Source organism: Nansenia antarctica (assembly GCF_963989245.1).
Source record: "Nansenia antarctica genome assembly, chromosome: 10".
In the NCBI taxonomy this organism is placed as follows: Eukaryota; Metazoa; Chordata; class Actinopteri; order Argentiniformes; family Microstomatidae; genus Nansenia; species Nansenia antarctica.
Window position 1 is genome coordinate 2,683,054 of NC_137680.1, and position 25,794 is coordinate 2,708,847.

Here is a 25,794-nt window from a genome sequence, read left to right on the forward strand (position 1 = left end):
AGAGGAATTAGAAATGATGAACAATGTTATTTCAATTATTGATTAATACTTAAGTTTATTGTTGATTGGACCATATTTTATTGTGGTTTATCACTTTTTTCTGTTTATATATATATAAATATATATATAATATATATACGTATATAGGGCCTAAAGGGCCTACAATTATATTAGGCCCTTTTTGTTTATTTTCCATGTTCTTGAGTTCTTGTTTGCAAGAGTTGTTTCCATGTTCTTGTTTATTTTCAAGAACATGGAAAATAAACAAAAAGGGCCTAATATAATTTTAATACGAATGAACACATAACCGCATTGACAGCAGTTCAAACTTGGCGGTGGGACAGATATTTTGGTAAATCTCATCAGATCACGAGACGGCAGTTATCATGCATAACAACATGCTGGCTCCCCCAGAATATTCCAACATTTTTAGCCAAATCCTCAAATAAATGCAGTGTGATGTCGTGGTCATGTGGTCTTTTTTCTGCTCCGCAAGTAAGTTTGGACATTGTGTGCAATACAAACCACTATAGCCATTATTATATAGAAAATAGCACAGAATGTAAAGCTTATTATGAGAACATGACAACTACTTTAGATTAGATCAGACTACTTCTTTTAGTGTGTCTAATCTAATCTTCTAATCTAATGTTCTTTTAATCTTTTAGGATTTAATTTATTGTTTCTTATCTTTCGTTTTATAGGCTCGTGTTTCAACTCGAGTAGGCTTGCCTTGCGTGATTCTACGGAAGATAACGGCTCGTCCGGTCTGATTCCACCTTGTTGAAACGTTTAGACCTCAGCACCATGGCAGCGATGTGGACCAGACTCCTGTCTGGTCTGTTTCTCACCTGCGTGGAAACTCTGGCGCTTTCTGGTGAGTGCACTGCAACACATATACACAGGACACGCTTGTTTGTTTGAAGTAAATGATTTAATTTCTTTAACAACAGACATACATTGTAGTGCGCGTATAGCGATCATATAGAATAGATGGACCCATCATGCCTAACATATTGCACCTCTCATGTCATGCTGTGTTTTCTTTTTTCAGGAAACTTCTGGCATATTACAGATTTACACTGGGACCCAACCTATGATCTCACCAATCCCGACAGTGTGTGTACTTCCAGCGGGACACGCCCTGCCCAGAGCCCCGGGACATTTGGAGACTATAACTGCGATGCGCCATGGGACCTCATCAACTCCACAGTGTTTGCCATGAAACACATTCTGCCAGAGCCGGATTTCATCGTCTGGACCGGGTAGGCATCAACAGAATAATAATATCGATATTTCTGCGTGATTATGATGCCCTCAGCTATAAATGAATGTGCAATAACACTATGTGCAATATGACAACCCTTGTGTACAGAAGATTCAGAGATAGGAAATGTTAGGATTTTGCATAGCATAGAGTACAGCACAGTGTTTTATTTGTATAGTATAGTGGATAGTGTACATAGCCTTTATTTATGTAAACAAGCTCTTTTCCCTTCTTGTTTTTAGTATTTTTTCCTAGCACCAGGGGAGCCCCCCCTCCCAAATGTCGTTGTTTGGTACCTGTACTGTATTAATGACAATAAAGACCATTCATTCATTCATTCATTCATTCATTCATTCAGCTAGCTATTGCGTAAATGAGCCTTATGGAATAGGCTTAACAACTCAAATAACCTTGATGACTGCTCCCATTTGAAGTCTCTGAGTCTGCACACGTGTGATTATATTGATTTTCTGTGAACTGCTTTCAAACAAACAAACAAACAACTTGAAATGTGACTTTTGCACAGAGATAACACTCCGCATGTGCCTGACGAGGATCTGGGAGAAGAGGAGGTGCTCTTTATTATGGACAAGCTCACTAACATCATCAAGCTGGTTTTTCCAAGTGCGTCTAACTTCATAGTGGGAATAGATCGGTCTGTTGAGGCCTGACTAAAACAATAAACATTTACTTTCATTGTTTATTCATTGTGAATTTCTGTTTCAAAATATTCACATAACTTTTTTTCTTTTTTTGTAAACTAATGAAACCATTTCAGGTACTAAAGTGTACTCTGCACTGGGGAACCATGATTACCACCCGAAGCACCAGCTACCCCCAGACCAGAACAACATATATAACCAGACAGCACAGATGTGGCAGGACTGGTTGGAGCCCGAGTCTCAAAAAACTTTCAGGACAGGTAGGCTGACAGATCCTGTTACAAGACATTTTACATTTACATTTTTGGCATTTAGCAGACGCCTTATTCCAAGCGACTTCCAATCAATACATTTGAATACTAAGCAAGTGAATCATCAATCCACCAGTCGTAGCAGGAAGAGTAATCCAGCTCAGAAAGGCCATTGATAGAAGGAAAAACCTTCTCCTATCACCTTCTTCTAAACCTTTTATTTATTTATTTTTTGACACTGGAGAAAGAGAGAAACAGTACAAGGGGGGCAATAGAAGTTTTTAGGGACACAGTAGAGGGGAAGGCGGGTGTCTTTAGGAGACGCAGTGCTGAGGGGCAGAAGATGTCTCAGGAGGAGCAGTTAAGGTGTAACCTTAGACTGCTTGTAGGGTGCACCATGGGGTCTGGAATGGGTTCAATGTAATGTATGATTAAGATATAGTAGCCTACTAGTGTGTGTTTCCACTCTTCCACTGTCTACAGGCGGGTACTACACAGAGGAGCTGCTCAGCCAACCAGGTTTCAGGGTTGTGGTCCTCAACACTAACCTGTACCACGGCCAGAACAAGCTGACAGAAAACATGGACGATCCAGCTAACCAGTTCAACTGGACAGACCAAGTTCTGACAGAAGCTGCCAAAAACAATGAAAAGGTTGAACAAATGCTATGTTGAAATAAGAAATAACTACTAGATAAGATAAATGACTCCAACCAGTCAAAGACTAAAGACTACTGTAAATATAGCAAAGATAAATATCACTATGGAAATGTCCTCCTGTTCTTGAAGTAACGCCTGTATTGTAATACTCTGTGGCTTTAAATATCCCACACTGACTTCTTCTCTTAGGTGTACCTCATTGGACACGTCCCGCCAGGTTTCTTTGAGAAGAAGCGGCGGACGTCTTGGTTTCGACCCAACTTCAACAAACGCTACCTGCAGCTGATTCAGAAGCATCACTCTGTTATCATTGGACAGTTCTTCGGTCATCATCACACCGACAGCTTCCGCATGTTCTACAACTCAGAAGGTATACAGTGTAATTAAGCAGGACATTAATTAACTGTATATTACACAAGCTTTTTCTCATGAAACAATTTTCCAACACATGGCTTTTTGCCGGTTGAATAGCAACCTAAGGCAAAGAGGGTCACCATGTCACCATTAGCCAAATTGAACAGTATATGTGTGCCTCTTCCATCTTATCAACTCGTGAGTTTAGAATGAGAAGGTTCTATCTCTGTTTAGGGCAGTTCAGAGATATTGAGCATCAAAGTTTTTACATTCCATTATGTTTTGTGAGATGGAACCTTTGTATTTTATTAATAAACACCTAATGGATCAGACTATGTAAAAAACTCAATTTTGACCAAAAATGGAGATAGAACCTTATAATTCTAACGTCACGAACTGTCTCTCCTCAGGATCCCCCATCAGCGCCATGTTCCTGAGTCCTGGGGTGACTCCCTGGAAGACCACCCTACCAGGGGTCGAGGACGGGGCCAACAACCCTGGCATCCGCGTCTTCGAATACAACACCCAAACCCTCCTGATCAAAGTACGAGGCAATACTGACTCATCTTTTAAAACAATGATTGTGGGGCGCTTAGGTGGCGTAGCGGGTTAAGCGTTGACCATGTAACCGCAGGGTCCCCGGTTCGACTCCGGCCGGGGACATATCCTGCATGTCATCCCTCCTCTCTCTCTCACCCATCCTTCCTGTCTAAATCTCTACTGTATCTGTCAATAACAATGATTGTATTAACTATAGATATGAACCTCAATTTGATTAAGTTGTTGTACACAGAGACACAACTCTTACCATGAAAAACATAATTCTATACCCTCTCCTTCCAAACTCTAACGCCTACTTCTTTGTCTTTAACTCTCTCCACACAGGACATAGTGACCTACTACCTGAACCTGACCTATGGCAACACAGACCACGCACGTTGGGAAAAGGAGTACCGTCTCACAGAGAGCTTCCGTGTGCCGGACGCTTCCCCGGCCTCCATGCATCAGGTGGTGGAACGCATGGCATCCGACCGCTGCTACCTACAGAAGTACTACGAGTTCAACTCAGTTAACTACGACCTGACAGAGTGCGACGGCGACTGTCGTATCGACCACGTGTGCGCCGCCCGTGAAGTCGACTTTGAGAGATACGAGGACTGTCTCTCTGAGAAAGACGGGGCAGCCTCTGTTAGTCTTGCCTTGATGTCGTCAGTCCTTTCTGTGGCGTTTAGTCTGGTCTGGGCTAGCTATTAACTATCCCATTGTGCGATAGTTAATGATGACCCATCGATGCCATCGACCATCATTCATACCTGTACACTGTTAGTGACTGAGAGAGGCTGGAAAAAAATGATCACGGAGAGAAGCTGGACAATTGGGAAGAAGAGCACTTCACGATTTTTCTGTTAAGGGAAATTATGATGTTTTTTCGACACAATGTCTGTTCTGAATGTCACTGTTTTTTGTTTTTGTTTTTTTAAAGCTCTTTTTTCTGAGTGGGACAGTCCCATTCACATTTTTCTTTTTATTGATAGACACAGTAGAGATGTTGACAGTAAAGAGGGGTGAGAGAGAGAGAAAGGATGACAGGAAAGAGGGGTGAGAGAAAGAGAAGGGATGACAGGAAAGAGGGATGAGAGAGAGAGAAGGGATGACAAGTTCAAGTGACAAGTCATACTATGAAAAGCTAACTTTTATATGAAATATATTTCATATATTTTTTTAGGAAGCCCCACACCCTTTGATTTCAATGTTTTACTTGGTTTGGTTTAAATGTATGTGTTGTTGAAGACAAAGTGCATTGCTACTGCCTGAAAATCATGTAAATGTTTCAGGTTTTCTACAGTTGCAGATTCTGTTCGTTCAGTTGAACCTGGCAGTGGAAGACGCCATGCTGCCAATTGAAATGCTACCCACATGTATTAATAAATAACTAAATAATAAAACATACACTTCTCTAATTATTGCTGCTATCTATCTCAACTATACTCGCTCTAGTTTATTACACTGCTTTGTCGGGACACCATGTGTTCCATAAAAAAACATACAGACAAGTTGGCAAAGGATCCTGGACAATTCCAGAGAATCTTGCCGTAACCCCACACACAATAGGGGCTATAATAGTATGTGACTGGTACCAATAAAATCGACTTAGATGGTGCAGATAACATATACTGGACTTTGAGCTCGAAGAGAAGATACACATTTATTGAGCACGTGCTTGAGCAACAGATTTCCAACAATGATGCGGCGGTCTTGAGGTCGCACCCAGTGAACATCCCATGGCTTTGTGTGTATGGAGAGAGTATGGTCAGGCAGGCGGCTCACATAACCAGGACCTGTTTGGCTGAGGTGAACGGCTTCATGGCTGTGTCCAGTGCAAGGCGGAAGTCTTGGAGGCCCACCTCTGAGCAGGTCGGTGCGGTCAGCTTTCCCTGGCGGATCAGGGAGCAGAGGTCGTACAGCATGCCTCGTAGCGCGGCCTCGTCTGCGGAGACAAAATAAATCTAGTCTGAGGACTCAAAAGGCCTCTCACTGTGTAACATAAAACATTGTTAAAAGCTTGTGAAAAAAAGAATGTGTTTAAATATCAAGCTGTATTACATTAAAAGTGACTAACAGCAGTCAGAAAACAAATTGTGAGTAAACCATTCTAAAGTCATGAGAGGCATGCCAATCAAATATGTCTGACTTACCTTGAGAGTGATCTCTCTTCCACTGGGTGACCCAAAACCCACGCACCTTCACATTTTTGAAGATGAGAGCACTCTGAGGGGAGGAGAGAATAAGGTGAGGACGTTTAAAAAATGAGCTAAAGAGGCGTGGCCATTTAAATGTAGTATATTTATGGGCGGGAGAGAGAACAAACGTTTTGAAATAGAACAGTTCCAAGAGGCATGTGACAGAAATGAATGAATGAATCTTTATTTCGAACATGATTTAAAATAATAAATAACAAATAACTAATATGTAGAGTACAGTCCTATCAATTGTTCGAAAAGGAGTAGGAAAAAGCCTAGGCTTAAATGAGGAAATGAGGAATACTAGGAGGAGTCTTACCACGGGAACAATAACCGGCTGCTTGGCCATCCCTCCATACGTCACCATTGACCCCCCAACTCTGGCAACCATAAGAGAAAAGCAGTTAACTATCTCTCTAGTCTAGCTATCTCTATCAAAATCTCTTGAATGTCAGAACATCAAGCTCTCGCGGCAAAGGAGGGTTTGTCACTTGGATACTCACTGTAACTGACGCAGGAGTTCTGTTGCGCTCTTACCCCCAACACCGTTCAGTGCCAGCTTAGGCCTTGGACAGGTCTATGAGAGACAAAAACATATTAATAATGACATAATGTTTACATTCTTTTTACCAAAAACAACATTATGACATGTAGCATTTTCAGCTGTTAACAAACCCCCAGACCTTGAAGAGTTCCTTCATTTCCGGTCGCCTCAATGTCTCCTCTTTGATCACATGACTAGCACCCATGGCCATCAGCCTATCAGTGAGTTGCGTGAGGTCTGGCCTGTGAGAGGAGAGGTACAAATGTATTCAGCCAGGTCAGTCAGACATCACAGTCAGTTTGTATGATGGCAGGGGGTTACGACCATGTTCAAGGACAAGTGCTCTCTTTGTTGCCCTACAGTGATTAGCTGATAACACAGGGTGTTATGTAGGTCTGAAGAAAACTGAATATAGGTAACCCTTATGGCAGAATATTAGCTTGACAGAGGACTTTTCTGTCATTTTGTGTGGGTTAAGTAAGTAAGTAAGTAAGTAAGTAAGTAAAGCTTTATTTATATAGCGCCTTTCGTACATGAAATGCAACTCAAAGCGCTTAAATGGATAGATGGTTAACCTCATTGGGATTGGTGTAGTTTCAAACTCCTAATCAGACATATGTATGTACAGTTTGACCTACTGCAGATTTTGTACTGTCATGAAAACAACAACTCCTAATCAGTCACCAAATCACATATTGGGATGTTTCAATGTAGCTTATTCTAGTCAGTACAGAGTGATTGATTGGATGGATTTACCTGTCTCGGACAACATTGATGGTGTGGATTCCCCTTGCAGCGGCTATCTGTATTACAGCTTGACCGACACCACTGTTGGCTGCATTCTGGATAACAGAGTCACCTGAGGGGTCAGAACATATTCTGTCCAAAAGGAGGCTGTTTAACGAGACTACTAAGTGATGAGATCCATCCAAGAGGTTTTTGGTTCTATATGAGATTGAAGCTCACTTGGGTAAGGGTTTAATTGATGGGTAAGATGGATAACATCTAGCAGCCACCGTATTAAGATAGTAACAGTACCTGGCTTGAGGTCCTCAAAGTCAGAGAGCATCCTGAAGGCAGTGCAGGGGTTAACCCCGAGTGTGGCCGCAGAGAGCAGTGGAATGTCGTTGGGAATTGAGATCACATCCTCTTCAGCCAGCACCGCTGCTGTCCTCCACGTCCCTACTCAGGGTATATACAGGAATCTTGAGGTTAATTTGAAAGTGACAGTTGACACTAGAACAGCCGTGTCTATGTTACCTACACACACAATTCCATATTTCTAAGACATATGAGGGGCCGTTAGGGGCTCAACTGTAAAATCATGTTCTGTTCAGTAGTTATTTGGCACTGAGCAATTACCTAATCCAGCATCTCTCGGGATAACCCAGTCTCCTGGTTTGAGTGCTTTCACCTGGCTGCCCACCTCCAGTACCTGGGCCACGCCTTCGTTTCCTCCGACCGCTGGTAGGTCAGGTACGATGGCATAGGTGCCTGTAAGAACAGGATATTGACATTTGGGTAAGTCTCAATAGTCAAGAATAACCAGGGTTTGGAATACATAGGCTCTATATATATGTTACGGTACATGTGGGAAAACTAGGGTTAGGGTTAGGTGCCGTGCTACGGTGCTAGGGTTAAGGTAAACTAACCCTAGTTTTCCCACATGTACCGTAACATATATAGCATATAGGCTACAGTCGGTTTCGACATTTCTGTTATTTATTTTGTACCTTGAATCATGTTAATATCAGATGGGTTGATTGGAGCTGCCAGTATCTTTACTAGGATACTCTTTGCACTGATGGAGGAGGGTAAGTCCATGTTCTCCACCCTGACAACCACACAAGACGTTACATGAACCCTCTGTGACACTTGGGTTAGGGTTATCTTTCCCAATACATGATCTGCAACTATCAAATCAAATGTGTGTAGTTACTTGAGCAAGTTATACTGTTATGGAAAGGTGGTGCACTACTATCATTAGAGAGAGAGAGGTAGAGAGAGAGAGAGAGAGAGAGAGGTAGAGAGGTAGAGAGAGAGAGAGAGAGACATAGTGGCATTCTTACTGAACAACTTGAGCAGGGTCCCCGTGGTTTCTGTAGACTAGCGCCCTTGCACAGCCCTGGTGTGCAGATCCCGTGTAACACCTGAAGCGCAGGTAACTGTAACTGTCAACCCTCGCGAGACTTGACAACACCCGTAGAGGCTCAGCAACAACTGTCCTGCAAGGCAACAATGTTGACTGTTGTTGGGGTCCAGTGGCATAACGTCTGCATGCATTCTGCCTGCTCGCCCCGGTGCTTTTTAATAACCACCAAACGTTACGTGAAACCGTCATTTTGAAACGTTTAAATGCCTTTAACTTCCTGTATTAAAGCATATTTCGCCAAGATTATTATAGTTGCTCAGGTGACACTGTAGGCAGCCATATTGAATTAACCCGTGCTAGAATGTCAACGAGTGCAGGCCTACACTGCCCCCTCTGGTGGATGTGCGGTATCACAGTCACATTTCATACACAGTAGAAACGCAGTAGAACAATTGATGGTTCCATCAACGTCGCTAAAGGAAAATCCATCCAGGCTTACCTTTGTAAAATAACCCTGGATTTTTAAATACATATTGTGAGATTTTCCTGGATTTTCCTTTAGCGCCGTTGATGGAATACCCCCATGTGTGCAAACATTTGGGAGAACAAAATACCACAAGAATGAGTAAGTTAATATTGACATTATGTTTATTATTAAATGAAATATGAATATGTCTTCACATATTAAAATGTAGTCACAGTTTTCTTCGCGATGCATGCTTCATACCATTTAACAAACTGAGTAACAATTTTAAACCAATGACCACAATTCACTGAGGCGCCTGAGATATCTTGAGACTTCTGTTTATGTCAGCAAACATTGATACATTCCTCAGTAATAAATGCACATTCTTTGGAAATGACTTCAGCCATTTACACCATAAGATACCACCGTGCATTATCATTGAATAAAATGGCTATGATCACAAACAAACAATGGTAAAACATAGGAAACCCCCACACATTACACAAGGTCACTTATGTATACAGTATGCTTTTCTGCAAGCAATCCCCATGTCACTCTGAGCACAGATTAATAATAAACTCTGTCCTTTAAACTCTGTCAATCTAACCCATCTAACACCCAACAATCAAATCACAATGTGGCAACACATCAATGGGGAGTCAAAGAGGAGTTTGGATAGATCAGTTCTGCTCAAACACATAATGGTTCAATGATGACTTTGGCTTTTAAAAAGGTTACTGTGCCTTACACGATACCCATTTCATTGATATAATCATTGAGGTACAATATTATTGTAAACATTACATCACATCAATTTGGCACTTCCATTACTCATTCATCTACCAGTCCAGAACAGTGGAAAAGTAACTAAGCAATAGATCTGTGAATGAGCTAAAAACGAGTAACATTTCATAGGCCCATACGGGAGGATTTGAGTAATGCCTATCAAGACAAAATGTGGTTTATTTATTTGAAGTCATGGTGGCATATGTATTGTCAAACAGCTCTGATATAATTTTGTCATCAGAATGCTATCTAACAGACACGAGGATGACACTTGTAGGTGTGTGTCCCTTTTTAATAGAACGAGGAAGTCAAGCAGCGTTCATTTCATATGATCACATTCCTACTGAAATCTCTTTGGAAAATCCCAGCTCTGTAATTTGAAACATACTGAAAAAAAGGACACAACTTCAATCTTACTAGACACAGAGCATGTTTTATGTTTGCAATAAGCTGACAGAACCGTGTCAATGGACACGTCCACGCTTCCACCACACCTCTTAAACATGTACTGTATGTACTGTATCTACTATGTATTACTTGGAAAATAATATATCCCACCACCAACAACAATATTCTGAGCATGAAGTAAGATTTTAACAGTGTAAAGTACATCAATCATGACACATTCTTTCGTCAAAAGCACTGATAGTCTGAAATACCATGTTTTAGCCATGTATTGAGACAAGACAACCCCAATTTGTTATACGACTAGCCCCAATACCTGAACAATATCCTACTAACCCCCCCATCTACAACAATTATAGAGGAAAAAGATACAATAATAGTGGAACATCATAATCATTATTCATGGCATATTATTATTATGTAAGGAAATAAAAGGTAAAATCAGCAGACTTGATAAATGATATAAGTATATAATAATGTTGTATAAAACGTCAAAGTCTCCCGTGTCACGTGACACGTTAAGACTCGTTTTAAGGACATGCCGTGAAGTTGTTCTATTACTGGCAAGCATTTCAAAGTATTTTGTGTAGACTAGAGGAGAATTTTACTGTTACCCCGAGACATTCAAAAGTAGACAGTCCTCAACTGTTGTTATTATCGTGCGCTTTGATACGGGCAGCAGAAAACTCCCTTGTCTTCCACTAGACACAAAAACAAATGCAGACAACCATTGCACCCCCTATTCATTAATGAATGAACTCCACCCAACCCCCCCCGCCCGCCCACCCACCCCCCCTCCATCTCCTACCAAGCCTTCGAAACAATCTGAAATATTCCCTGAGTTTTCAGATTTGTGATTCCTGAGAGACAGGCCTGAGTGGAGGTTTTATAAACGTTTCCTTCGCAACCGACAACAAACAACAGTATCGTGTTAATAATCAAATTCTAAACATATAAAAACATATTGAACACATACTGTATGTAATAAGCTTAAAGAAGATTGATCTGAATAAAGTAGTAGAAAAAAAACAATAATGCATCTTACACGTGATTAGTGCAGAGTAACATTGCATTGGTTTTGGCATAGATAGAAAAGAGAAGCTTCACAACGTTTCCCTCCGTTTAAGGGCGAGCTAATTGTGCATAGCAGTAAAATCATACACGGCAAAGTAAAAGAAAACAAAAGAAAAATCCTGAGTTCAAATACAGCATTGAACGAGACAGGCAGACATTAGGCAGATATCTGATGTCTTAGTCGGAACCCATCACAGAGTGAACTTAACGGAATATTAGAAGCTGGGATACAAATAAATAACGTGGTGTTCTAATAGTTCTACATATATATTAATAATTGGGTGTTGCTTCTCCTGTAAAACGGGAGTAAAAGGCTGATTAGCAAGCTGCTTCTTCATGCGCCACCAAGCAGGGTTGGTTTTCCTGAACGACATCCCTCAAAAAGGGCTTGGAGGCTACGGTTTCTCTCCTCGCCTCCTCCTCAAAATGAACACTCCCTGCCTCTGTCCTTCACCTCCCGTTCCCTTTGAGAAGGAGAAGAGGAGAGACGACACAAGGAATCAAGGATGGAGCTCCTCTGAGATTTGGCCAAAGTGTTAAATAGCTACCTAGTAATGGACAACCCTGAATCAAAAAACGCCAGCCCCCCTCTTAGACCATGCCTGACGCTGCATCAAATTAACAGGAGAGCCATGTCGATTCATCCTATATTAAAACACTCGGTAAGCAACTCGATAATGCATCAGAATCTTGCTGCCAATTGTAATGTGAACGTTGACATGTAAAATGTTTGATGCGGTGTACTTAGTGTAAAAACATGAAGTCAGTGATTAAACTTCAAATCTATTACACAAATAGAATGATCGAGTCGATTATTGATTCTAGATAGCCTATCACGGTTTTTCAGTATGGTATGGCAGCAGATCAAACATCGTATGAGGAGGACCGCGCGCCAAAGAGAGACAGCGTTGTGCTGGCCTAACATAAAGAAATGACACAATAACAATAACGGCAACCGTTAAGCTGGCAGAGCCATACTCTTTAACGGTTTGACATTCAATCGTCCCCAGGAAATCTGGATGGTCACTTGCAACATTGGCAGCCGCCAATACATTGCCTAAAGCTATACCCAATACCACGTCCCCCCGGGCTTTCTACGTACCCATCCCTCCCCCCCATGCGAAATGCAGACTAACATTCATTGCAGAGGTGTCGTACCACCACAACTCTGCCTTTGTCGGATAGCGAGGTGTAACATTCAGGAAAAGATTAGAAATGGTAAGGCAGCGAATATACTATTTTAGTATAGCAAATATACTAAGTATGGCTAGTGATTCTGAACTCTCTGCTGCTGATTCTGACAACAGCGGAGTATCGTGGTTTTTGCATAAAATAAAACGACTATTGATACTAATAAAACATTAAACATAATATTATATGGCATGTTATTATGGCATAACTTAAAACCAGCTTAAATCATTGCAGTTTCATACATTAAAAAAACATATTTCCTGAGTGCAACAATAATAGAGCTGTGTTCCTGAGTGTTACACCGAGACAATTTCAGTAACATTCTTCATGATCGATCGTTTGTAAAAAGGCGAAAGAAAAAGCAAAAAAAAACAAAAAAACACCTGAGGTAGTTCAAAAAGCAGCGAAACAGGTGAGAAGGAAACTCTCCTTCTCTCCCAGTTAAGCAGTTTGATTGGCTTCTGTGCTTCCCCCAGCTTAACTTCCTGTGTGTCTTCCTCGTTCAGTCGGAGGTCTCGGGGGGCAGGGGGGAGGGGCTGTGCTCCTCCTCCTCCTCCTGTTTCAGGGAGGAGGGTTTCCCCTGAGAACCTGGCGAGGACTGCTGTGCTTTGATTGGGCAGTTGGCGACCATGTGGGCGATGCTCTGGCAGAAGTGGCACTTTTTGGGCTGAGGCGGCAGCTTGCATTCCTTAGCATGGTGGTCGAGACCTCCGCAGTTGTAGCACCTAGAAAAACAGAAGAAGAAGAATTTTAGAATTCATATTGTAACTGTTCATTTATGTGCTCCGTGTCACACTGTCACCTAGTGTCCACAAGAGGGCAGTGTGTGCAAGTGTAGTCTATATACATTTGAAGTTTAACAAATACATGAAGAAAGATTCTCTGGTGGAAAGTTGTCAGCCTAAAAGGCCATGCAGTCACTTTCATCAGAAATGATCTACAGTGACAATAGTCAGGGCGCATCATCATGATAGCATGGCCCCTTCTTTAACCCATTCACTTGCATATGTCATAACTTTGTAGAGATCAATCATTATGCTTCTCATGTCTCAATAGGCTACTGTACTTGTGACGGTTTTAGCTTCTCATCTCTACAAACAGCCCTTTCAGTCTTTTCCACAATATTAGTATCAGTTGGAGTTACCTCCCCCCTCATTCAATCAAGTGTGGGGAGGGACAATACAATTTCTACTGCACAGAATCTACAAAGCAGTCCACACAGGACAGGATGGGGTCAATGGCGACCATCAGGGGTGCCCTCAAAGGCTGCTGTTTAAACACACGAGCCCCAGAATGGCCACGCGTGCAGCGGTCAGTGACAGATGGGCAGTGGGCGTGGGGCTGTCACCGCTGTGCCACTGAGGAGGATCCCCCCCTGCCCCCACTGAGGCTGCAGATGCGGCTCTGGATGGGGTCAGTGTCTTTGTACCAGTGGCAGTTAAGGGTGGCGTCAAGGTCTACCATCACAGAAGCCCCTAGCTAGCCCCGACATCGATCAGAGAGAGAGAGAGAGAGCATGCAGGAAAAGGGAAGTGGTCCTCCTTTGTCTAAAAAGCAGTAATGACCTTCGAACTCTGACCTCCTGTGGTCCTCTAACCCCCCCCAACCCCTACCCCATTTACTTATACGCGGTTGCTATGGCAACGGTGACCTTTGACCCCTCAACCCTAACCCCCCCACCCCTCTCAGGCTCATACATCTGTTATCAATTAAACAGATTTTCCATAGCTGTGTCATATATATATATACTCACTAAAAATGATCCACGAAATGTAGGAAACAGTGGTCATGTTTTACATCCTAAAACACAGTCCCAACTAAGTACCATGGCAGGCAAAAAAAACACATATTCCATCCATGAATCATATTTAAACCTATAATATATCAGGATATCAGAATTCCACTGCACAAACCACTGTAAAACACTATTCTTCTCCATTGGATAAAGAAAATGGTGGACCCGACCATATGATATCTTTTAGGACCATCGTGCTCTGGAGAGATTCTATCGAGCGCAGCGGCCCTCCCAGGACTCTTTGAGGCGGTAACGCTCTCTGCTTTCACACTGACTACACTCTGTGTCTAATCACAACTGACAGGGGACCACACTGATCCACCTCTAACCCCCCTCACAATATCTATATATGAGAACTACACACGACTATCACTCTCTCTCTCTAGAACCTGTTTGAGGAGAATAAGAATGACTGAATTCAAAAGGGAATACTAGTAGTTGAGGCAGCAACGAGAACCAGGTAGGTATACATTTGCTGTTATAATAAAAACTCACTCAAAACATCTGGATAACCCAACACAATTGACCAAGAATTATGACATTAAATATTGACTTAGTAGGCCTACTATGTCAAATTGTAGGAATCATAGAACAATAATTCTCATGGAAATAGCAATGAGAAACATTGTTATTGTTCTTAGTTGCATTTCTTCACCACAAAACCAAATTGGTGGAATAGGGTTTGGAGGAGAGAGAGAGTCGCTGGGTGTGAATACACAAGGGGCCGACAGATTTAAACAGTTATTGATCCAGGTCACACGTCAAGCCTGCCTGTGTGACCCTAACCAGGCCAGAGGTGGGGGGTGGGGGAGAAGAACAGGAAGATGGGATGAAACCGAAACACCATTTTACATCAGATCCAAAATGGGTTCTTTGAATGGGCCACTATGGAAAAATGACAATGCTTCATTCAACAATAACGTTTTAGTCCACCACCTTTTTCAGCGCTGCCTGTAGTGTAGACCCCTCCAATGGTATGCATGCCAGTGAGATAGATATATTTAGTTTATGTAATCATCATACCCCGTTTCTCCATTTTAAAGAAATAACATTAATAAACTGCTGCTCTATTCACCATCATTCACAATTCTGTTTGGGAGTAGACAAATGTAGAGTATGAAAATGCCTGCACGTACAATTTGTGTATGTTCATACATGTGCACGTTCTCCATATCGTGAGCTTAGAATTATAAGGTTCTATCTCCGTTTAGGGCAGTTCAGAGATATTGAGCGTCAAAGTTTTTACATTCCATTATGTTTTGTGAGATGAAACCTTTGTATTTTATGAATTACTAACTCCAAAATGTCAACATTTAAAAAAATAACACCACACAGGCATTAATAAACACCTAATGGATCAGATTATGTAAAAAAAACTCAATTTTGACAAAAATGAAGATAGAACCTTATAATTCTAACGTCACGATATGTAGCAAACAAAGATGGTGGACATGCACGCTCACCTGTCTCCTTTGGACCGGCGCTTCTGGACGCTCTTGCCTTTGGGTCTCCTCTCGCTGCCCACACAGTGTGTCCCCTCCGGCCCCGTCACTCTCTGGGACTCCAGGCCCTTGGCAGACTTCTTGAAGGTGAACTCAACTGCCTCGCCCTCCTTCAGACTGCGAAAGCCCTCCATGTGTAGCTTACTCTGAATGGAAGAAGAGAAAGAGAGAGTACTCTCCATCAGAACAATGGTAGACCATGGCAGTCTGAAGATCTCCACTCCACATCTGTGGTGGTTGAAGATGATTGCCAGCTACGTTGCCAGCTACGCTATAGCATAGGAACTTTATTTCAAGCATTTCTTAAAAGGCTTTTTGAGTCTCTTATAATACAGTTACAATATGTTATATGCCTTCAACATGTCTTGTTTATATGACCTGCATAGATAGCATGCCTCAAATCAATAGCAATGTAATAAAATAGTTCAACACCTTGCAGCATCAGTGAACACATTAACTAGCCTAATAGTCAACCTGGGGAGAAGTTGACCCCTTTGTGAACACCCCACTATATTCAACTTCTCTGTGATAGCATCAGACAGTCGAGATAGTCAGGCACTATCTAGGCATCTGTCCTCTCTGGTGATGATTGTGCCTCACCTCGTAAATAAACAGCCACTACAAAGCTCCACTGTTGTCAGTCAGACTATTTGTCTGACTCCATTGCCTGATATTTGTGTGTTTCCCAACACCGGCGTGTCTCCCTGTTGTTTGAGTGGTAAACCTGAATGATAGGATAACCTTCACCCATCCCCCCCCTTCCAAAAGGAACAGCATTCCACATGGCCTCCTCTACCCCCACCCCCATCCCCCACCTCTCTTCCCACCCACATCACAAAGATCCACTAACACATTGACCACCACACTGCAGGATGCAGGGCTCGCGTTGGGGGTGGGGTAGTGGAGGAGAGGGGTTGGGGGGTCAGGGGACATTCCTCGCATGGTTGTTTGGCAGAGGCATGCAGATAAGATGAGGGTGAACACACACGTTCTCAGTCCAAATGAGAGGTGTCTCTTTTGATATTAGAGCATTTACTGATGGTGAAATATCCTCATTGTCTCTTAGCTTGTTTTATAGCATTTTCGCTTTTTAATTTGTCTAGTGTGTAATATTTGTGATATGTTATATGTGTATATGTTTGTGAATATGTGAATATGTTTTTCTGTTTTTGCACCTTCAGAAGAACCACTACAATTTCATTGTATAGGCAACTGTACAAGGACAATAAAGTCTATTCTATTCTGCATGTTATCCACTCTAAAAGGATACTCAAAAAAGAAAAGGTAATTATACAGCTTGAACGGCAGGGATATAAATGTATAGCATTGGTAGAGGCAACATCCATGGTCACATACCCTAAAGTGTGATGATCGAAACCGTCAGAATGCTGTAATTTCATGTTACATTTAAAAAACTAGAGCATCGATGCTAATGATATGCTAACCTCAGAACAGTTAGCTAACATTAGCTAGCATGCCCACAGCCCACTTCCTCTACCGCTGCCTTCACCTCAGGTGACCCTGGTCGAGCTTCTCACAAGAGAGATTTACCCACGAGGGAAACAACCTCTGAGAACAAATGGTACTAGCCTCAACGATCCGGCAAGACAAGCTAGGATAGTTTGTGGGTAATTTCCTTGACTGAGAACGTACACAGAGACTGAGACAGACCTTTTCCAAAAACTGATGTTTGTGGTGAAAACCAATGGGAAGTACAGAAAGACTGACCTTTACCTTTTCTTTTTACTGTTTTCCCCTGCTTTTATATTCATTCTATGCATGTAAATGTTTTTATATATGTTTTTTATTCACTTAATGTTCTTATTCCTGTTGTAAAGCACTTTGAGCTGCATTTCTTGTATGAAAGGTGCTACATAAATAAAGCTTTACTTACTTACTTACTGAGAGAAGAGGGGGGAAAGATAATGTGATGTGCATTAGGGTGTAAAAGGCTGGAGACCGCCTGGGTAATGCAAAAAACAACCAAACACAAGAGATCCTGGATGGACTATGAGGAAAAACTGCCACCAGAAACATATCATACAAACATATCAGGTGCCCACAACTATTCTACCATGACATGATAGAACGCTTCAATCTTGTGTACATTTAAATAGATTCCCACGATTGCAGAGTTTGATTGACGACAACAACATCTAACAACAACAACCCATTGTTTCATACACAGCTCAGTGTCAGCCATATCACTTAAGTGGGTGTTGTTGGGGACACTTGGGGATGTTTTATTGGCTCAGAGTGCCAGTTGCTAAAGTCCCCCAGCCCATAATATGATATTAATAATATTATTTGAATGAGAGGAAAGACATCAGCAATTGTCAATGGTCATTAGGACTGTAAATGGTTGCTATAGCCTAGTAAGATTGGATTGACCATGTCACTGCAAAACTAGTAGAATCAAACACAAGCAAGAGAAGAAGTGGATATAAGTTGCTGTTTAATGTGTCTTTCATTCATAGAGGACCTGCTCTGCAGCAATACGTGAGCTTAGAATTATAAGGTTCTATCTCCGTTTAGGGTAGTTCAGAGATATTGAGCGTCAAAGTTTTGACATTCCATTATGTTTTGTGGATGGAACCTTTGTATTTTAGGAATTACTAACTCAAAAATGTCAACATTTTAAAAATAACACCACACAGGCATTAATAAAATAAAATTAATGGATCAGATTATGTAAAAAACTAAATTTTGACAAAAATGGAGATAGAACCTTATAATTCTAACGTCACGAATAGGTTTTCCATGCCCACTATGGGATCCTCTGCAGAAGGGTCAGGGTTAGTGACCTCTTTCCTCTCACTTTCTTTCGCAATCGTAGAAACCAGATTAGGGCATCTGCTGCAACGTCACAAGCAGAAGGGGAAACAACGCTTGGTCATCTTCAACATTTGCGGTGACATGTTTCCCCTTTAGAGAGACTGTCCCCATTGTGTGTCAGTCACACTGACCAACCGCTATCCCACTTCCCCTCACACGTGTGACCTCCTCCTCCGTCCCCCCAGAAGTGTCCATACCCTCCCCACCCGCCCCCGCCCGAGCACATGCCTGGTGAAGACAGAGGACACATATGTCCTTAAAACCAACCAACATGACTGTGATGGTGAAAGTGGCCAATATGGAGGTCTATTGTATGTAGACTACTACCTATTGCTTTTGAGACAGCTAAGAGTATAGGAGAGAAGAAGAAGAAGAAGACATCAGAGGATGAATAGACAATGGGAGGGGGGATTGCGGAGACAAAGAGGGGCTCGGTCATGGCCGAGAGGAGCACTTCATTGGGATGCATTGGCCCCATTGTCCACCTGCACAAAGGCCAGTGGACCCCGGGAGTTAATGTTCCCTGACACACGGGCACTAATTTTAAGGCTAAATCCCTTGTTGCCATAACTCCCCCATCCGTCCATCATGGAACACATAAGCTCCCTCCTATATTCTTATTGTACTTTCTTTGCACAGCATTTTTGCACTATTGATTCCACAGTAGTACGACTGGTTCCCGCTGTAGTACGACGACTACCATCACGTTATCACTTTATTATTACTTACTTTACTTTACTCTATTATTGTGATTTGGTATCTTGGTGCTGCAATGCCACGGTTGAGGAACCTAAGCCAAATAGGCCTAATTGTACTGGTACATTGGGATGTAATAAAAGTGATTCTGATTCTCCAATGATGGTTCAGGGACGGAATTAGTGGAGAAGCTCAGCTGGCTATAGAAGAAGGGACAGGTCTGAGTTACATCGTTAGCAGTGGTATTGTTCACTTATTGAAACACATGTACGTATGCTTGGAAAGGCTTGGAATCTAGACTGGGTTCACAAGAGCTTTGCTTTCAGCACTTCACAAAGAGCTTAGATAGATATTTTGCTAAATAACGAGAGAACTTGGATGAAGAGATAGGCTATTTTATATGAGAAAAAAATCTATTCCAGGTATGATGCTTGGCCCTGTAATCGATGGTTTGCTAATAAGCATGTAGATGAATCAAAGAAAGGCAGGCCCCACTGAAACTTATGAACAATATTGTGTGTATAAATCATCATTTATTACAATACCTTCTGCTATCTTTGTCTTATTCCTATCACTTGGAATCTCAACAAGTCAATTGAGACAAATCAATCACATGTATAGGCTACATCACTCCTTACAGTGAAACTTGGGGAATGTGGATACGGGAATGATAAAATCAACTGCGGAAGACGAAATGTATTCCTGTTGTATCATACTGATACGCTGCATTGTCATACAGAGTGTAGCCTACATACCAGATTCAAATTTCAAGGGAAAAAGACATGTAGCTAGTTAGCTTTCTTGAACATGTGAAAAGAGTTCAAATGATGGTTTAAAGCTGCAGTCCTCCTGAAAAGGAGGAGAGACCCTTTGGGGGACAAATGCCTCCTCAGTAGGGGGTCTGGGGGCAGGTTTGGGGAGATAAAACCCAAATCTCCCTCCCTCCTTACCCATTAACATACGCTAGGATAGTGAAGACAGCCGAGGGCCTTTAATCACTTTATGACAGGAACCTGAAGTGAATGACCAGCTTGAGGGGGGCTTCTCTCAATGAGATGCTAAGCCTTTATCTTATCAAACAGTGGTGGAAGGTCTCACTCATATGCTAGCTACAGAGGGAGAAAGGTTCCCATCCCCCCTATATTATTTTCAAAGGTGGTTAACCTGGAAACATGGAAATCTTTATCATAACTTTAGGCATACATAACCTAATCAAAACAAAATGTATATATATATATAATGCACTCTTATCAAACTTGTAAGAGCCTTTGTGTAGGCTACATCTCCATGGAACCAGCTTTTGTTTTCCTAAATTTCAGAATAGAACTAAACACGAAGTTGTGGGTATAAATGGATTATTCTAATGAATCAATGCCTTATGCTCAGTTCCCTGAGTCCATCTGTGTTAAAGAACCTTAAATAAAGCCGTGGAGGCTAATATGCATGACAAGTGTGACACAGTCGAAGCAGTTCTATGCAGGCCCGTCACTATGGGCGGGCCTCAGGGGGCCAGGCCCCCCCACAGACGTGCTGGTGCCCCCCCAACTGGCAGCCAGATATTTAAAAAAAAAAAAAAAAAAAAAAAAGAAATATTATTCATATTTTATGTTAAATGAAGACATTAAAATTGAGAAACAATAGTGTGTTTTTCATTTTGTTGGACGGGATTCTAGTGACAACCAATCATTTGAAAGTTGAAAGTTGAAAGTTGCACGTTACGCACGCTGCTGCTCCCGCCATTTCAGTTGTGCGAGGCGAGCACTGAGCAGTTGAGTGAAATCTGCGCTTTTTGATGGATACAGCTTTTTGAATAAAGATGGATATAAGAAAGTGGATTACCGGTAAATCCTCGAAAGGTGCAGCTGCACCCAACCCCGATGGACATACGTAGCACCAGCATTAGCGACTGTGGGCAGCCTGACACTAGCACCCCGACGGCTACCACTAGTGAGGTAAGTCCTACTAGCCCAACTGTTAGGGCTAGGGCTACTACTAGCCTTGCTAGCCCCCCGATGAAAGTTTTGTTACTTTTCGAGCCACCAAACAGACTGCTACAAAGCGAGAACATGGACCTGTTCACTGCGGTTACTCTTGTGAACAGTGCATCTGAATGCATAAAATCACTGCGCACAGAGGATGAGTTTACTGCGCTCTGGGACCTCTGCTCTCCTCCAGCCTCAGCCACTGACGAGGCTGGTCCCAGCTGTCCAACTAAGAGAAGACGCACAATTAACAAGAGCTTTGGTGCATTTGTAGTTGAAGGAACGGTTGGACAGTCACAGAGGGACACTGGCGAAAAGACAGAGTTCCTGAGAGTGTTTTACAGTGTTATTGATGCTGTGCAAGGAGAGATGGATGCGCGTTTTGGAGAGCGCAGCTGCAAGCTCATTGGTGCGCTGGCTGCTTTAAACCCAGAGGCCGAGGATTTCATGGATCCATCGAAGGTCACTCCTCTCCTAAGATTAGCTCGAACTGAAGTGGTTGAATCTGAATATGCTGTGGCTCGTGGTGGGTTCCTGGTAAAGAAGATGGAGGACACCTCGTTTCCCCCCAAAGATGGACAATGGACAATAGCCAATATTCTCAGTATACATTCCACTCAGCACTCCAGGCCATGCCAACTGTCATCCAAGCTTATACACTCGCCCTAACTTTGGGAGCGTCTACCGCGACTTGTGAAAACTATTTTTCAACACTTAAAAATGTTTTCTCTGAGCATCGGCGCAGCATGTTGCACAAGCGCAAGGCTCAACTGATTCAGCTTGCCTTCGAAAAGGACCTCACCCACAAGTTCAAGGATGAGTGGAAGGACTTACTGATGAGGAGATTCAGCACTGAAAAACGCTGCCTCCTTCTTTTCTGAGCCGGGTGTGTGTGTGTGTGTGTGTCCGTGTGAGCACACGCCGTGGTGATGTTTTGCTAGTTGTATTCTCGACAGCTTTTTCAACTGGAGAGATGAGCTGTTTGCACGGTTATGCTATATTTAATGTGCTTTGTGTATAACGTGTTCAATGATGAGGATCTGGCTGATCCTATTTGCTGTAGATGGGTGGTTTTAATGTGATGATCACACGATCGGTCGGTCATACTGTATCCCTTTTGGAAGTGCACTGATTGCGTGCCAGTCTCCTAATTTTAGTTACGTAGGCTATCCCTGGCATTTATTTAATTCTTGTTCTTGTAAGTGTGCCGGGTTGGTGCCAATTATTGACCTGTGCGCATTGTAATGCACAACTTGGCCTCTCCACGCTATAAAGTAACTTGCATTCAAATAATTTTAGCTTAGGCCTACTCGGGTCGACAAGGCCTTGTAATAAACCAGCTTCGCCTGTGTTTATTGTTATGTTATTTGCTGCATTCTGATAATTTTAGGTCTAGTCTTCATCGGTAGGCTACGTGTCCAATTTAGGCTCTGCAACCTACTATGCATGTCAGTGTTGCATGACGAATACCATAGCATATCGGATTATATAAAATAGTTAATAATAATTGTGCCCCCCCATGCAGTTCATTGGCCCACCCTAAGACTGGGCCCTGGTGACGGGTCTGGTTCTATGCAAAGGCACTGGCAGAATCCCAGATACTCTTGACCACGAGGTCACATGTTCAGATTGCGTTTGCCAGCAACACGTGTTTGTTTTCCAAGGAAAGAAAAACTGTGTGAAAGCCGAACGAACAGCTAATAACTAACTAATCATTACTAGCCATATTTTTGTGCAAACCAATACCCATGACAACTCATACAATTGTAAAACCCGAGGTAAGGCGACTCATCTTACCTGATGGACGAACACATCGACCGGTTCCTCCAGTGGGACGTCCTCTCGGGTGGTCATGGAGAGGAACCCGAAGCCCATGCGCACGTTGAACCACTTGCACACCCCGACCCCCTGGAACACCCGAGAATCCCCCTCTGACCCGGGTCCCTCATCCTCCTCCGTCTTGGTAGAGACTCCTGTAAATTTGGAACAATTACATTTAAGTTTCTCAAAAAATTTGGAGACTGGTCACTGGACGCAATATAATAACGACATTCGGGCACATTAGAAATGAGTTTAATTGTTTTCCCTCACGAGGTTGTAGACAGACGTTCAAAACACATTTCATTACAGAAATGAAAAAAAAAAATGCATCGTTGGATCAACGATCAATGTTTTTCTAATCACATCTCACCTACTATCAATAACATTTTCTACCATTTTAAGTTGGCTAAACCACAAAGCATTTAAAGCAACACAACTTAATCGGTTAATAATGAGATGCCCTAACTTGGTTCATGCTGCATTCTTTAAAATGTCATTCATTAATTCTAGGTATACCGAGAATGAAATAAGGAATGAATGCTGGCTGATAGGAAACACAGCATGCCAACATTAATGGCCCATGTTATGTTTAGGTGAATTAAATGTGTGGCTAAAACGACTTACATTAAAATTAAGTTGAAATAAAACATTTTGAAACGAATATGTGTAACAAATTGTAAAACCGTGTGTCAGAAATTAATTAAACTAATTCAAATGGATTTCATGGCTACTTTGTCTACGCCACGCTGTGACAAATGAGTCCTCCATTCCAAGCAGATAAAAAACTATTTAAAACATATTAAACACTACATGGTTTAAAAAAGCCTACTTTATCAAACAAATATACATTTTAAATTACTCAACCTGGGAATTCCTGGTTAGAAACAGAACCCATCTCGCTCGTTCTCGCCTTGAGTCAAAATAAGCCCCCAAATGAGTGTCCCTCCTTTCCCTCCCTCGGTCTGTGTAATCCTCACAGATCCTCACAGATTGCCACTTTCATGCAAAATGCCCTGAAATGCAAAAGGCTCAACAGCGAGAGAGGAAAAGCGGGAGAACGAGGTAAACAAAAGGGGGGCTGGCAGCCCGGTCCCAAACAATGAGGGGTGGGGGTCACTGAGAATCACCCAAGATCTAGAAGACAATGCAAGGCAACCCAGCCCCCAAATACCTCCTCGTTCACTCCCACCTTCAAATCAAAACCAAATAACCACTGTTTTTGTGTGTAAAATGTAGCTATACCTTCTGCCATGGTTTGTCCCGACTATCCTTAAATTAGTCAATGGGTTCTCGTGGGTTTGACTTTTCGGGCCCCTCTCTATTGGATCTTACGTCTTTATTCCTGCACTGGTCAGTTTTCACTGTTGGTCAATACAAATGACCAGCTCGCATCTCCTACCACCCCCACCCTCTCGGTCATGTCCACGTGATTCTCAATTACAGACCACCACACTCTGATAAATTGCACATTCCACGGTGGAAGGGCCCAAATTTGGCAAGTTGACCAATCAAAACCAGAGATCACGGCGTTGGATCAGGATGCCCAGCCCCCCATGCAGTCTCTCTGGCCTCAGTCCGAATTAGCATTGCCTTCGACCCCCACATAGAACAAACAATAGGCTACAATGCAAATGGTCAGAGCCAACGCCAAACCTACCAGACAGCATTCCATCTGTGGTCCATGCATGGGATGTGTTGCATTTCTGTTGGATAGCCTATTACGCACGCATGCAGTGTTAAGGCCTATACCCAAATAAATACATTTAGATAATATGCAGTTAGCTTACGACATGTGTTGTAGTTAAGTAAGTGAGTGTTGAGATTTTCTTACATCATCTTTCAATACTCTGGACCCTAGGCCAATTTATTAAAACTATGAACGGACAATTTCCAAATAAAAATGTGTCTGTAATTCATGATCATAATTTTATGATCTAACCCTAACCATAAATTATGGATTTTTCTTAGCAATATTTTCCACGTTAGCGAATACGATTCTCTATTTCGTATATTGGGTTGACTTAATTAGGTTTAACGTGATTGGGTTATCATTGAATACTCAATGTATTTCATGGCAATCAGTCAATTTGCTGCTGTCCTGATGTTGCTGATGCATGAGAAAGACTAGATTGGAGGTAAACATGTGGTTGGTTTGAGGTGAAGCCTCGGAGGGGGAAGGGACCTGAAGGGACCTGAAGGGACCTGACTGGGGAAAGAAGTCTTGGATCAGCTATCATCCGAACCTTCTGGAAACATCTACTTCCTGAATGGCTGTTTAGACTCTCATGTAGGGAATATATGCAGAATATTACGCAAATCTGGCAGCAATAATACACATGTAATGAAACAAGGCTATTTTCACAATCAACAGCCCTGCCAGAATTGCAACATAAAACAGATCGAGCTGGTGAAACGAATCCACGGATCAATAGTGATTGATCACATATGTTAAGTTGACTGTTGACTCTTGTCCTTGTGATAAATGAAGAAAAAAGGAACAGAGTAACTGATTATTTAAACTTTAACTCTTAACACTGAAATGACTTATGCAACATTATCCTACCACTGCATGATAGCAATGGGAAGTTATGATAATAATAATAATAATAATAATAATAATAATAACAATAACAATAACAATAACAATAATAATAATACATATTATTATTAT

The 25,794-nt window shown here is 42.1% G+C and overlaps 3 protein-coding genes across 3 annotated transcripts; 1 reads left to right on the forward strand and 2 right to left on the reverse strand.

Moving 5' to 3' along the window:
• Positions 1-1,047: 1,047 nt before the first annotated feature.
• On the forward strand, positions 1,048-4,447 carry smpdl3b (sphingomyelin phosphodiesterase acid like 3B; the record flags this gene model as incomplete). Its single annotated transcript, XM_080540510.1, has 7 exons — positions 1,048-1,265; positions 1,794-1,891; positions 2,046-2,189; positions 2,664-2,833; positions 3,029-3,209; positions 3,604-3,737; positions 4,079-4,447. Exons 1-7 carry the CDS (start codon positions 1,222-1,224, stop codon positions 4,445-4,447), a joined length of 1,140 nt encoding a protein of 379 aa, XP_080396636.1. The 5' UTR covers positions 1,048-1,221.
• A 979-nt stretch (positions 4,448-5,426) lies between these two features.
• mecr (mitochondrial trans-2-enoyl-CoA reductase) lies at positions 5,427-8,885 on the reverse strand. Its single transcript, XM_080540167.1, has 10 exons — positions 8,548-8,885; positions 8,212-8,312; positions 7,841-7,972; positions 7,517-7,660; positions 7,235-7,337; positions 6,618-6,720; positions 6,438-6,511; positions 6,254-6,314; positions 5,890-5,962; positions 5,427-5,681 (listed from the first exon to the last, which is right to left on the reverse strand). The coding sequence occupies exons 1-10, from the start codon at positions 8,817-8,819 to the stop codon at positions 5,518-5,520; spliced, it is 1,227 nt and encodes a 408-aa protein (XP_080396293.1). The 5' UTR covers positions 8,820-8,885; the 3' UTR covers positions 5,427-5,517.
• A 4,109-nt stretch (positions 8,886-12,994) lies between these two features.
• On the reverse strand, positions 12,995-24,018 carry lin28aa (lin-28 homolog Aa; the record flags this gene model as incomplete). The annotated part of the gene is made up of 4 exons (XM_080541340.1): positions 12,995-13,217; positions 15,751-15,935; positions 23,100-23,275; positions 23,988-24,018. 4 exons carry the CDS (start codon positions 24,016-24,018, stop codon positions 12,995-12,997), a joined length of 615 nt encoding a protein of 204 aa, XP_080397466.1.
• Between the last annotated feature and the right edge of the window lie 1,776 nt (positions 24,019-25,794).